The 14,979-nt window shown below is 44.8% G+C and overlaps 1 protein-coding gene across 2 annotated transcripts in view; it reads right to left on the bottom strand.

The window, feature by feature from the left end:
- Window positions 1-1,241: 1,241 nt before the first annotated feature.
- The window catches only part of Sema2a (Semaphorin 2a), a 345,009-nt gene continuing 331,271 nt past the window's right edge, over window positions 1,242-14,979 (bottom strand). For both annotated transcript variants that reach the window (XM_076325512.1, XM_076325511.1), the window contains exons 7-11: window positions 6,795-7,025; window positions 5,764-6,177; window positions 4,565-4,841; window positions 3,384-3,831; window positions 1,242-1,449 (exon numbers count right to left, since the gene is read on the bottom strand). In XM_076325512.1, coding sequence (XP_076181627.1) covers window positions 1,372-1,449; window positions 3,384-3,831; window positions 4,565-4,841; window positions 5,764-6,177; window positions 6,795-7,025 — 1,448 coding nt within the window. In that variant the 3' untranslated portion in view covers window positions 1,242-1,371. The remainder of the gene's footprint in view (window positions 1,450-3,383; window positions 3,832-4,564; window positions 4,842-5,763; window positions 6,178-6,794; window positions 7,026-14,979) is intronic.

Here is a 14,979-nt window from a genome sequence, read left to right as displayed (position 1 = left end):
AAAAGAAAGAAACGAACGTTTGTCGTAATCGCGCGAGTCGAAGACAAACGGCGGGGTGCGAAATCGCGAAACTGGTGACGCGTGATATGAAAAAGCTAACGAGCTAAACGATCGCGAAGGTGGTCGCGACCGGGTAGCCGATAATAATCTCATGTTGTAACCTGCGTGACGTTCGAGAACGCGTCGTCGCGTCCTCTCTCCTGACGCGTAAAAACCATTCTTCTTCCTCTTCCACCACCCCTCCCCCTAAAACCCGGTGAATCAATGTACACGCACACGTAACCGCACACGGTACCTCCGACCGAGTCGTTTTCCAGCTCGTTAAAACTACGCTCGAAGCTCGACCGTGTATTATTACTCCTCTCCTCTCTCTCTTTCTCATCGGACTGTAACCTCGGCCAACCGAGAACACGTTCGTCGTTCGAGAGGTCGTTCGTGTCTCGTCGTTCGTATCACAGATCTAAGAAAAAAAAACAGGAGAATCGAGTTCCCCGGTTTCGTCGACGGCCTTGATTAGACGTCGCTAAGGAGTCGACTGGCCCGTCCTTGGCTCCCTGGTTGTTCACGCGCGTCGGAGAACGGGTTCGAGGCCGTTGGAAACGACATCGCGCTTAGGAACCGTCCGTCAGGGACTACGTTCGAAGACGAGAGGGTCGAAAGTTCCCGCGTCTTGCCGTCGTTATCTCTCTCCCGCTCTCTGGCGTCCTCCTCGGTCGGCGACGTTTACGTTTTAAGCGCACTTTCCGCCCGGTCGCGCGATCGAGTCGCGTTTTATTTACAGGAGTAGCGTTCGTGCGGGTTGTTGCGATCGGGGACCAGGAGGCGAAAATCCGGGTCGTCCGCACCGTGGGGGTGTCGAACCGTGCGTCGAGGGCGGCACTGCGTCTCGCGTCTCGAGATGGCAGTCGTGTTTCGGTAATGATTATGCGTTGAACACAGTTCTCGGTTGTCTCGTTCCACCGATGGTCGCTTCGGTACGCGCGACCGAGCTTCTCGAGGATCGTCCTACGCGCCCGGTCGGCACAGGCGAGATCGAGCGGGTTCGTCGTGGGGAGGCGATAACGTCGCGCGATCGGTACCCAATTGGCCCGATCGCCGATCGAGGACGGACGTCGCGATGCGAGCTGCGCTCCTCGCGGATCCTGGGATCCCGGTACGCCGATTCCTCGCGCGGACGTCTCCCGCGCGTCGATCTCACTTGGTCGAAAGCCCGTCGGCGGCTAGAAGGACGAAGGCAGTTGTGTAACCGGTCAGTAGGAGAGTGAGGCTCGTCCGACCGATCGTGGATGGACCGCGATTCTTCGGCAGGACGCTCGCGCGTGGCATCGCGTCGGGATCTCGGCTCGACGAGGGCTCCAACGATCGGCTCCATCAGACCAGGGGCGTGCCGTACACCTCGTTCGTGTGCAGGTTGTTTTGATTGCTGTCGTTCTGCCTGGACGCGCATTGCTGGAACAGAGACAACCAACGGGGACCGATCCTCAAGCAGACGAACCAATTGATGGACATTTTACGAACATGCTTCGTCTGGGTATTCTTAGGGTGGAAATTATTTGGTGAATTTCTATCGAAATAATAAGACGAACCAATTGGTGGGAATTTTACGAACATGCTTCTTTTTGCCAGATTTCGCACGCGATAGTTTGCGGATTATTACTAAATGTCTGGATATTCTTAGAGTGGAAATTATTTGGGAATTTGTATGGAAATAATAAAACGAACCAATTGGTGGAGATTTTACGAACGTACTTTTTTTTGGCACACCTCGCGCGCGATAGTTGCCAAATTATTGCTGAACGTCTGGATATTCTTAGAGTGGAAATTATTTCGGACCCTTGTATTGCAAGCGATTTATATTTCCGAATTTGGTCGAATATTTTTAACTATTTTTAGAATTCTATGCGTAGAACCATCTGTATCTATGATGGGAAATAAATGTGTTTAAATTGAGTGTCGTTGTTCTAGAAATCAAAATTTAAGCGAAACGAAGAAATTTTTAGGGTTAAATCGATTGTATAAAAGTGGTCGATTAAGTTTCACTCGAGTACACGTTTCGAAAATTATTACTCGGAATTTGAATACCGACGACGAAGGAACGTACACGTATAAGTCCACGTTAACGATTACTTAACGTCGCTCGGAAGCAATCGTAATTAAATATCGAATAATGATAAAAAATGGTACCATTGTCCCGTGAACGCAATAACGTTCCTTTAGAAGTTTACTCGAATATACGAGACGCAAGCTGTACATTGCACCGCTCGTGAGGAACAGTTTGGCCGAGAGTTGCATATTTTTGACCGAGAGAAACTTGCATTCAAGTAAGCAACAAAAGATTATTATTAAGTATTGAATTTCTTTCCAAGGACCGAGAACCGCTGTTCTACTTTCAGAAATAAATTGAACTTTCGAATAATTGTTTCGCTCTCAAGGTGGTACAAAACCACAATACGTTCTTTTAATTATAGGCGTTGAACGAGAATTCCCGCTGCGAAACGAATATTAAACTTCCATAAAAGTTCTGTCCATCCGATCGACAGAAGTTAAAAATTCAATTTCGAAACTCGCGTTGCATTTAAAAATCGGAGCGTATATTTTTCCGCGTCGCTTACGACGACGTATATTTTTCAAAGTTTTACACGTATTTTTATAAAAATTTCCGAATTTATCGTCGAGAAGGAACTCGAAAACCGCGTAGCCCCATGCGTGACCCATATTTCGGGTAATTTTAAACGCACTACCTTTGCGAATACCTAATGCACGTTGAACCGATGAAAATATTTCCAAGAGCGTTTCTTTCTATTTCGCGGACCGTGGTTTAAAAGTCTCGCGTTTTTACGCGGCAACTAACGGGAAACGAATGGACGGAGCTTACGCGATAACTTCGTTTATGATAATCCAGAGGCAACCGACAAAATGAAATTTCGTAATAAATTTCATTAGCGGGTTACTTAGAATCTCGTCGCGTATAATTATGCAAAGTAAGTTACACGATATAATTCTGTATTTAAAAATTTACTTGACCCTTAATTGATACAGTGACGTTCCGTCGACGTACCCTGATATCGCGAGATCATTCGTAGCCCATTACGTCTTTGGCGTAAAAAAAGGAGCGATAGATTTTTCGGTGATCACTGATTAAGAATACATAAAAACGGAGACTATGGTCCAGTAAACGAAAAATGGACGATCCTAACTATTGTAGTTGTCGTCGATGTGATCCCATGTGATATAGACCACGGTTTAAAATTAAAAGAATCGAAAGAGTTCTTTCGTAGCGAATCGTATACTCGAGGAAAAATCTAGCTCGTCGAGGGTCCGTCGCGAGCGAAGGGCCAATTATACGCCACGCTTTTTGAAATAATCGATACGCGTTCACTCACCGCTTGCTTTCTCTCCCAGCTCTTCATGGCGGACTTGTATTTCTCGAATTCGTGGCACCAGTCCGAGTATATCTTCTGATAATCGTTCGACTTGGCGGGCGCGGAACATCTGTGCGCGTCCACGGTGATGTTGTACGAACAGAGAAGCGAGCCACCGAGCCAACAATCGTATCTTCCGGCGTCTTGCTCGTTCACGCCCACGATCACCAAGCCCTTCTCGGACGTCTCGATGAACTTGTCCCCTCCGGCGCCGTACTTGTAAGCTATCTGATACCTGCCCTTCTCTTTGCTGTAGTGGTACCACCTGACTTCCTGATTCGCCAGCACTTCCGGCATCTTCACGAAGCAGCCCAAATGCACCGACTGGCCCCAAGTGACTACCAGCTTCCGCTTGCCCACGCTGCTGTCGCAAACGTCCGCCGTGCTGTTCGACACGTCCTGAAGAAGTCTGGGGAAAAGGAAACGAGCACGACCGCGCTTCAAGTATACTCTCGCAACCAAGTGTCACGGTGTTTTATTATGTTCTATCAATAATCGACTGGTCACATCGACAAACGAGAGCCGTTAACCACGAGACAACGAGTTTCTATGACGACGGTTGCTCTAGAGGAAGAGAGACGATGCTGTATTCCTTGTTAGTTAATTTATAGACTCGATAATATCCCACGGAAGTAACACGCGTCGTTCGGTTACCTTCGTCACGTTTGTATATCAAACTGTTCTTTTTTTTTATGGCGAATATTTCAAGGAATATTTCGAACTTGGTACATTGGAATAAATTTTGCTAGTAAATTACGCAGATGTAGTATTGATTCATAGAATAAGTTTTTCTACCGGTGTATATGCTTTGGATAGTATATCGAATTAATTATTGAACATAGAGGGTAGACAGCCTCGAAGAGGTGCTTAATATTTCGCAAAGAGGAATAATAAATGTTTGCCATTAAGGTCTAAGGCAAGATCTACCGGAGAAGCCTTTTCGACGAATTCAACTAGAAGATTCGGGATGTATTAATATTTCTCTTTGTCTGAAAAATATATCTATGCACCTGCAGTGGATGGATACTTTGTACCCGGTGCGTCCTATTTTGCAAATTGACAATTCTTGCTACAAAAAAAGAAAATACCTTGGTAGCGCGAGGATTAAATCGTGAAAAATTGATAAAGATTAGCGCCCTTACCCAGGTTCGTAAGGTTTGCACGTATTGGTGTCCTTGTCCCATCCGCAGTAAGGATCGTGAACGCAACGAAGGCAGTTGTCGTATCTGCGGGTGCACATCACCAAATCGATCTGCTTTATTCGATGATCGGACGCGACGTAAAGAGCTCTGTGCTCCTTCGAGATTTCCATCGCTTGAATCGGCTCGCCCGGCGTCACGTCAAAAACGTCCAACAAGATAGACTGGGAATCCCCGTTGTTGTCTGTCCATTGAACGACTTTGTGTACACGTCCGTCGCCTGTAACACGAGAGATCGATGCTTTTACAAACCAACGATACCACGTCGAGACATCGTCATCGCCGATCGAGTCATTTTTATATCGGGAGAGAAATTTTGTTTCAATCAACAGTTCTACCTAAAGATCGATCCTGTATTTGGTTCATTCGTATACATTTTATGCTATGGGTAGGAAACCAACGAAATTGATTTTTAGTTCAGATTTTAAGCACTGCGAACATTTATTTTTTCTCAACTTCGAGATTCCCGATTGCATCCATTTCGCGGATGATAATAGTAGACAAATGGAAGCGAGACGAGTCGGGAGGTAGCAAAAGCAGATTGCACGACCCAATGGGCAAGAACTTCGAAATGGATAGCGATTATCTCGCCAAGTTTCTCGGTGACAAATCAAGTAAACGGATATCGGCGCGAAACATCTCGTCGACGTACGTTTCGTATCAAATTTTCTACGATAATTTCGTCTTTCGGAGTGGAAATTTCGATACTTCGGAACTTAGAAAAAGAGAAGCTGAAAAATATAAACACAGCAGTGTGCATTGTGCAGAAAAACTGGGGAAAGTATACAAATATTCGAAACATATTTTCTCGCTGGAACTCTTAAAATTGTAATTTATTGGTGTACAAATGATCAATACGAATATAAAGGATCGGAAACTTGATCGTTCGCAAACGTTAAATTAAAGAAATAAATAGTAATAATTACTGTCTGAACTAAAAAAATGAATAGTACTCTACTATCGAAACTAAAGGAGCCGATAGCACTCTGTTATTTAAATTAAAAAAAAACGAGTCTATTCTATCTTTCACTTTTCAAATGAAACATACACATATACATAATATTTTATCACGAAAATTAAAGGAACAAATTCTATATTTCGAATTAAATATTTCACTCCGTAATAATTACTGGAATACTTACTGGACCCTGCGTAGTAAACCGTGTAGTCCAAATCGAGTCCAACGAAATCGATGCGCAGTTTATCGACGACCAATCGTGTCAGCATCACGTCGCGCTTGTAGAAGACTGGTTTCTCGTTTTCGTGGGATATGGCGGAGTCCATCAGAGGGTGGGACCGAATGAAGTTCAGTACGGTGTCCGGGAAAGTCTCCGTGTCGTTCACGCATTGGCCGGGACGCGGTTCAGGAACTTTGTTGGAAAGCACCGGAAGCCAGGCGCTACTGCTCGTCGCTTGTTCTTTGAATTTTCCACGGAACGCCTCTTGAATGGCGTCGATGTGGAACGAGCAAATCGCCGAACCCATCAATCCGTTCGTCGAAGTGGTGAACGTACCGTAAAAATGAGTATCGTCGCCTGGCACCTTGTAAATGCTCTCTGGAGAAACGTAAATTCGATAATTGTTACCCTCGCGTCCGGTTAAAGGAACATCGAGTATTAGTACCATCGTTTAAATTTCGAAATTCTGCCGATGAACAATAATATCGACTTTTTTGTAACACGTTCGATGGAACCGTGAACAATAACGAATAGCAAAGGTTTGATACAAAGTGTTGTAAAACGAATCCGTATTAGTATTTCTATAACGATTCTCGTATTCAATAAATACTCTCCGATTAAGTACTACTCGATAGGTTTATTAAATTTTCACGTGGAATTCGCCGCAAGACTGATTTTTTGTAATTAATTTCAAGCACGCAGTCGTAAAAAATTTCGTCACCTCTGGACTGGAATAATCCTCCAAATATTTTGAACGGAATATTTTATATTCGTTGTAGGTACGGTATTAATTTGATACGCTGCTAACGGAATTATAAAATTAATCTTCGTAATATTCGCCTCTTGTTTGAAACGGGATCTCCAAATACGTTCGTTTCGCGATCGGATTTTAAAGCGTCGAGAAACTTCGTCGATGATTCGTTGCGTTACGAAAATGAATCGAGCGTCGATATTAAAGACGTTCGAGATTTTTAAGGTAGTTTCGCGTTACTTACGTATTTCGTTGAAGTAGAATGGAAATTCGCCGGGTATAGAGCAGTTCAACCTAGCCTTCAGGTAAGTCGACCAATTTTGCGACAGAATATTCTTGCCGCCGGTGTCCCTTTTGCAAACTCTCGCCACGCGGGAATACACGCTTTTGCCGCAGTTTATGTATTCCACTGCGGTCTCGCGGAAGAAGAAGAACACGTGGCTGCCGATGTCGTAAGATCCAACGAAATTAGGTTCTGAAACGGACGAAAGGAAAATGCAGCTTCCGATAATTCCTCGCTACGATATCGCTATTATAGATCTTAATTGTAGAACGTAATAATACGAAACTGTCGATGTAAATATAAAATTCTCCGCCACTGTTATTTCATACTCACTTACTGCTTTTATAACAATAAACAGCGTAGTATACTTTGGCCCAATATCGTTTCTCCTATTCAGTCGGCATTTTACTTAAAAGAAGAAACGAAGTCGTCGACTTCGTCAATTTTTAAAAAAGTAGTTTATAATGTGTTGTATGGGTCACTCTGTTCAGAGTTCCTCGTGAAACGTATTATTGGATCAATGCATTAGAAACATAGTTTTAATATATTCGATCGAAAGTGTTCTATAATTTTCCAAGTGTTCACCGATACGATTATACCGGTCGAATATTAGAAATTCCAGAGGTGGAAAAGTTTCGAATTTCATTGTTCACGAGTTTATTTGAACGAGATATTTGGAGCTTCGAATCAACATTGAACATTTCTTACGTTCGCGTAACTTTCTCCAAACTCTGTATTTATTCTCTTGATCGTTTTCGTACTGTTACTACTCGATTCGAACTCGAAAACGAAAAGCGTTAAAATCTCCCGAATATCTCCATCTCGCAACATAATTCGTAAATGTGAAACAACGAGGCGTCCATTTCAAAGTTTAAAGGTACAACACCGAAAGAATCTCTCTCGACTTTTTCGCCGCGTTAACGCTAAATTATCCTTCAATTTACCTAGCTGGAGAATTGAAACGTCCGAGTCAACCGGATAATTCCATCGTTCAAAATTTTTTACAGAAATGAAACGTTTGCCGCGGTGAAACGAGATAAAGTTAAACTACTTCCGATCTTCCTCGATAAATACTACCGGATACTAGAGCGAACGTTTGGAGAACCGTGTTTAACCGCGGGTACGTTTAATACGAATTCAATGCCGATTCTGGTCGACGGTAAAATTTATGGAAATATTAAGTGGGGCGTAAAAATAAAATTGAATTTCACCGTGGATCCGGAGGGGTGGGAAACAGTAATTTCAATGGAAACTACCGCGGTAAGATTCCACGTTGATGAAATTCCGCAGGAAGATTTCCGTCCGAACGATTCGCTCTTTAAACACAATCAAGCAAATTAAGATGCAAATCCCTCGCGATGTTCCGCGCTCTTTTAGCCCCCCGACTAAAAATCAACACCGTGTCGGCCGGATGTCGCGCGAGCGCACGCTCGTTCGCGACAAAAGTAGTATTCTCCGTACCGTTGAAAGCTGGATGGAAAAAGATCAGTTTTCCCCCGGTCTGTGTAATTTACGAGTTCCCGTAGGTTTCGTACGGTAACGGTTTTTCCCCATCGAAAAAGTCGCGCAGGCGCGCGAAGCGACACGGATTTTAATCAGCAAATTTCCCTTAATCGTTATCGCAGCTATTCGGGAATAAATTTCACTCGTCCCCTTTTTCGAATCGAAATAAAATTCTCCTCGTTGAACGTAATCCCGTCGCGCTCGATGATATTGTACCGTGGCAGGCTCGCGGGAACGTGGCAACAATTACGAAATAAATCGCGAAAAAGTTAATAAATTAACCACCGTGGCCCGCTTCTCTTTGTAATTTCAACGGATGCACTTTCGTGGTTCAGTTTCGCGAGCACGGGGTCTCGCCCACTCAAAATGGAAGAAAAATTTACGGGCAAACAGCGCGGTTTTCAAAACGCGTGCTCTTCCCCGTGCTTTATTTTCGCGCGCTCGAGCTCGTTGGACGCGAATAAATACAATTTTAGAATGCGCAACGGGAACGGAAGTGGAACGCTCGTCGTGTCGTGTATTGCCAAAAAGAAGGAGAAAAAAAGAGGAACGAAAATGTTGCGTCGGGGAACTCGACCGAGACGAGAATAATAATCTTCTTGGCCGCGGTTTAACTGCAGACGCTCGCTGGACGCCGCGATATTATTCTACATTCTGCCTACGGAATGAGAAAATTGGTAAGCTCCGAGCGAAATGTGCGCAAAAGAAGGAACTGCCGCTTTTTGAATCCGTTGCTCGTGAAAATTATTTCGTGCGGTTTCAATCCGTTGGAAATACGACCCACGATGAGATACGATTTTTTACAGAGAACCGTAACGACCCGTTTAACCGTATCGATGGAGAATCTGTGTTATCATATACGCCACTGTGCGCAACAGTTTCATCCTTCGTTTTATTTCGAATTTCTCAATATTCGAAGTAACACGCTCTCGTAATCTTGTACTCGAGTGTTTTGAAACGTTTGCACGGAAATAAAGGAAGCTCTCGCTTTTTTATTTCGAAGGTTCAGTATTTATTAACGAAAGGCGTGAAAGCGAAACGAAGCTCCGTACAAAAGAATCGTGTCGCGCATTTTTTATTTATTTTTTCACGAGGAATCACAAGATCACAAGAACGCCCTGTACTTACAGTACGTGGATTTATTTTTTTACTTATCCATCAACCGTGAAACGTTTATTTTACAAGGGTGACGGAATCTTCGGTGTAACTTCGTTTTTTAAGAAACGTTTCCGAACAACCAGCGAACAAGATAAATCGCAACGGTAAAAATTCCAATAACGGACGGTGTTTTGTACTTTACCGCAAAGAAAGTTTGTCTTTGGGTAACATCGACGCTTCGTTGAATGTAACCGGAAGGTTTCGCCATCGCCGCGGGTGCTCGTTAGGAAAACAAAAGTTGAAACCCGAGAAATTACGCGGAAGGGTTACGAGTCGGAAAACGATCGTCGGAAAACTCGCCGAAAACTTCGGAATTCGAAGCTTCCCGCCGGAACAATGAGAAAAACTATAAAACAGACGTTCCAAGAACACCCAGCCGCGTTACGACGCGGAAAAGTAAGTTTTTGCGTTCGATGGAAGAGGAACGACTTTTCTAGTTTTCATTTAGTAACGGCGAAGCGTCGAAGTTCAACGCATGCTTAACGAGCATCCACTTGTCGTTTTTACGATCCGCAATCGTAAAACCGCTTCACAGCTCACTCGTTATGATCGTCGGAGCATCGATAATTCCGTGGGACTTTGATGGTTACGGAAGATCAAAATTCGTTGCGTTTTGAATAAAGTCGAGCAATTTTTATTTAAATCGAAACAAAGCGAATACGGGAAACGAATCTCGATGAAGTTCCAAGACGAAATAAATATTATAAAATACAACAGTATACAAAATACAATATTATAATATACAATTTTAATACATCTTCAAAGTAAACTTGCCTAAGTAACCCATTCGATTCGATTTCTATGTTCTCTATTCAAACGGATTATCGTCGAGTAAAATATGTTTGGATCGAGTAGAAAAATTTCACCGAATTTTAATACATCTGAAAAGTAAACTTGCCTAAGTAACCCATTTGATTCAATTTCTATGTCCTCTACTCAAACGGATTATCGTCGAGTAAAATATGTTTGGATCGAGTAGAAAAATTTCACCGAATTTTAATACATCTGCAAAGTAAACTTGCCCAAGTAACCCATTCGATTTCTGTGTTCTCTACTCAAACGCGTATTGTCTTCCCTCGTGATTATCAAAAACGCAACTACCTTTCCCTCGCTAAAATGTTATCTCTCGATCGTTTCTAAAGAAAGAAACAAAAAAAAAAAAAGAACAGATTAAAGAAAACCCGGCCGCAAATTTCCCCCCTCCTCTCCGACTTCTAATTGTCCCTTTCGTCGCGAACAAAACGATTTCACGCGGCGAAGTTTATCGAGGCGTCGCGTCGTCGAAAAACACCGACGACCGGCGAGAGGCGACGACGAAGCGGAAATCGAATTTTTTCTGCGCTTAAATCGCGTCGCGCGAACGGTACAGACTCCGTCGATTTTACATTATGCGGTGGGCGCGCGGGAACCGGGGAAACGATCGAAGGGTGGGAGCAGAGGGTGGTTTGGTAGGGGGGGGAGGGCTAGAGGCCGCAATCTCTTTCACAGTTCACCGATTAAATCGATTGTCTGACGCTTCGCCGGTGGAAGTTTGATATATTGAGGCGCAATGGCGAGAGAAGAGAAAGAGGGAGAAAGGGAGAGAAAGAGAGAGAAAGAGGGAGAGGAGGGCTGGACGCAAAGGGATGGAAACGCTGGAAGAAGGAAAAAGAGGACGAAGGACGAGAAAGAGAGAGAACGGTATAGACAAGGGAGGAGACAGGAAAAGGAAATGTCTCGACCCGAGAGAAACACGAGGCGACCAACGAGTTTTGATTGGGCGCCGCTCTCTTCGTCCTCGTCGTCCTCGTCCTCGTAGTCGTAGTCGTCGTCGTCGTCGTCGTCGTCGTCGTCGTCGTCGGGGCGAAACGGTATTGTACGAGCGGAGCGGAAAATGTTCCTCGCGGTAGGTACTCTCGATTTCGCGCCGCGCGCAAGAGGAATAATGAAATCACCCTTGGGGCTAGTTTCATAAAGTTTACAAGTCGCGCTGGCGCAGGACGGGGTACAGGTGTAGGCCAGGGGGTGAGCGCGAGGGGACGGTAGCTAGGTTGTCGCGCGTACAAATACGAAATTCTATTTTCCGTGCGTCCCTCGCGCCCGCGTTCGCTATTAGAGACGACACCCCCGTTAATAAATACGCGAAATTACTCGCGACTGGTTAATATTCGCCGCTGAACTTCCAACGGGCCCGCTGCGACGTCTCCACGGGTTTCCCAAATTGACCGTGTCAATCTTTTTCCACCCCTTTCGCTTCTACCACCGGTTCCCTCGTAGGCAAACTTTTGGGGAAAACTTGCACTTCGATGGTACTTCGAGCGAGTTTTCCAAGGGGAACAAACGACGGAAATCGAGCAACAGTCCCGCGCCTCGCGTAGACTCAATTAGACTTGTCGTCTTGGTCTTTGCTTTCGACGTTATTTGTATCCGGGGACCGAGCCAGACCACGGACAAACTGCTGGATTCGATTTAACAATAAGGGAAACTCTGGCACCGTCTAACGTAGACGATACGGGGGAAACTATGGCGCTGGGTAGTTTTTTTTAGTAGGAAATAAATGTTCCTGGAGAGTAATTCCTCCAAGAATATTAGATTCTGGGAAAATGTTAGCGAGAGATGCATGTCCCGGTGGAACATCGGCAACTTTGTATTCGAACCACCGAGAATATTATTCAATTTGGAAAATTCTCTCGAGCATCGAAGTGGCTTGGAAATTTACGAGTCACGAGTGAGAATGTTTTCGAAAGAGTGAAAGAACAGTCCCACAGTGAAACTGACGCGAAATCCATGGACGATCGATAACGTTGAATTGTCGAAAATTGATATCGGATGAAACGCGGGAGCTACCGAAAGGATCGAAACTCATGACGAAGATATTGAAAATACACAGGTGGATCTTAGCTGGAAAAGTACACCAAATTTAAAGATACAATCTCTACTCGTTCGTTGAATTTTCGATGACTCCTCGAAAAGCGTGTACCATCCGATGAAATTTCGTCCGCACTCTCGATACGCACAATTTTTCCCAAATAAATCGCTCCCCGGGATTTAAATAACCCAGCGGTAGATGTCGGTCGAGCAGCCCCGGGCCTGTTTCCACGTGTTCTCCGCGTCGCTGAATTCCAACGGGCGTAAAGAGTAAAAAGAGGAGCGGAGCTTTCAGAAGGCTCGCACGCGGAAACGCGGTCCCGTGAAAGGAAACAAATGAACGAGGAACGCCCGAGCGTCATTTGACACGCGCAAGGATCCGTGAAAGTGGACGGTCGTCGGTCGGTTATTCAGCGCTTGTTAAGCTTCATCCACCAGCCGCTCTTTCTCCTCCGTCTTGTCCGTGTTCGTACTCTCTTCGCGATCCTTTATCTCCCGGCTGTGGCGCAAATCGCATCGATCTTCATTGCGCGATACTTTACCGGTACGTTGTTCCTCCTCGAAACAGAGGGGGAATCAAAGGGAGAAACAGCCGGGAGCACCGAGCAAGCACGTGAACCTATCCGTCTCTTCGGGGGTCTCTCCTGCATTTAATCAACGCTTCTGTTAATAGACAAACTCGACGCGCGGGGAAACGGCCCTCGATGGTAACGTCCCGGCTTGGAAAGCGCGGTGTAACAGAGCGACGGAGAAGGGGGCAGGTCGACGGAGGGGGGCAAAAGGGTGCCTTCGAATTAAACGACGAAACAAACGGCTAATCATGCATCCCGCGGGTTACGGGAGGGGTGGGTTTGCGAACAAGGGGACCGCGCGGGTGGTCGGAAAGATACAAAGCGGGGTCGGGGTCGTTCTCCTTCACCTCGTTTCACTCCTTTCGCTCAGCCGCGACCCTACGCGGCCCGTCCTCGGGTCGTCGAAAGGTCGAACGCCTGGCACGCTTCGTGGAACGGAGAAACCATCACCCTCCTGAGAAATAGAAGGCAGCTACACACACGCACACACACTCTTTCTCTCTCTCTGTCTTTCTTTCTCTTTCTCTCTCTCGTTCTCTCAGCAGTATTATTTCGCGCCCCGACGCTGTTCGCCGCGAGAGAATTACCGTAGACAAGATACACCAGGACGAAGTTAAAATTAATTGACAACCTCGCCGGGGATTTATGATTTCAACCCTATCCTGTGCGGCAAGAAACTGTTACGGGCACACGGCGCGAATGAAATTGTCCCGCGACCGGTTACGTGACTGAATTATTCTTCTTACGGGGAAACCAGGATGCTTTTTAGGGGAACGTGGATCCGTCCTTTTGCCCTCTTGGACGTTTTGGAGCGCGCTTCGCGACAGGTTAAGAAACTCGCGAGTGAATATCGAAGACATTGTCGCGTACGTAGACATTTATTTATATATATACTGTGGTTAAATTATCGAGCACCACGCGTTTCAATTTCTGTACCTTTTGTGTATTCATCGGTTACGTTCGTGTTTTACTATTTTCGGAATAACAGGTGTTTCGGTGTGCAGTACGGTGAACTTAACGTTGACCAATGTGCATCGTAAGTGCAATGTACACGAGGAGCACGGTTTTAGGCGCGTGTAAATACAAAGTTTTACGAGCGATGTAGGATACGGGGATCAAAAAGTATTCGCAAACTGTAGGAAATGTCCGGAAATTGTTGTACACTCGCTCGTTCAACTAGAAAAATGAAAATTAAGGTACGTGTGATTTTTCCGAAGCGTTCTTATTACCAGGCTTAAATATTCTAAGATAAAAGTGTCTGAAATCACTGAAGTCACGGTAAGATTGAAACGTAATTAATTTAGAAATGCATACTAAAAGGACACAATTAATTCGAACGATCATTTTCGAAAGAGAGGAATAACATTCGTGGGAAGAAAATTCAAGATCGGTCGCTGTATTTTCGATAAACGTTCTCGACGATGTATATTTCCTCCGTAATTAATCAATTTCCGTTTCTAATTTTCTTATCTTGTTTCTACCGAGTGTCCGGTACCTTTGCAACGAAGAAATTCATAATCGCGAAAACGATCGCCGATGCAATTAGGCGCGAAAAAGCAACCCGCGCGTCCAAGCTGTAACGTTCGTTCCCGTTGCACGGCAACGCGAACTTTGAATAAATAAATAATTTTTCCACGTATCTGTATCTTCATAAATAGCGAGACGTCGACACCGTTGACTTTTATCCATAATAATATCCTTCTCTAAGTGATTACACCAGTCCCGTTACGGGCACGAAAATTTACGATGCACTTTGTCAGCTTGTCATGTAGGAAGAAGTTAGCACTTGCTTACACCTGTGGTTTGCTCTGTCGGAAAATGAATATTAAATCCAGCAATTAATACTTCTCCGTTTTTCTAAATCGATAACCGGGACTATTTTTATATTCGACGTTGCAAACCAGCCGCGACGATACGCTCGTTCTTTCGTCGCGATCCCGTTCCAAATTGTTACATCGATATAGCGTAAAAACACAAAAAAGAAAAAATAAACAAGTTTCGTAGATACCTACTGAATCTACGTTCTCCCGTTACAATCTTTCGTTTCGAATTATTAAATTATCGTC

The sequence above is a fragment of the Ptiloglossa arizonensis genome, chromosome 13, assembly GCF_051014685.1.
Source record: "Ptiloglossa arizonensis isolate GNS036 chromosome 13, iyPtiAriz1_principal, whole genome shotgun sequence".
Lineage (NCBI taxonomy): Eukaryota > Metazoa > Arthropoda > Insecta > Hymenoptera > Colletidae > Ptiloglossa > Ptiloglossa arizonensis.
This window is presented reverse-complemented; position numbering and strand designations above follow the sequence as displayed.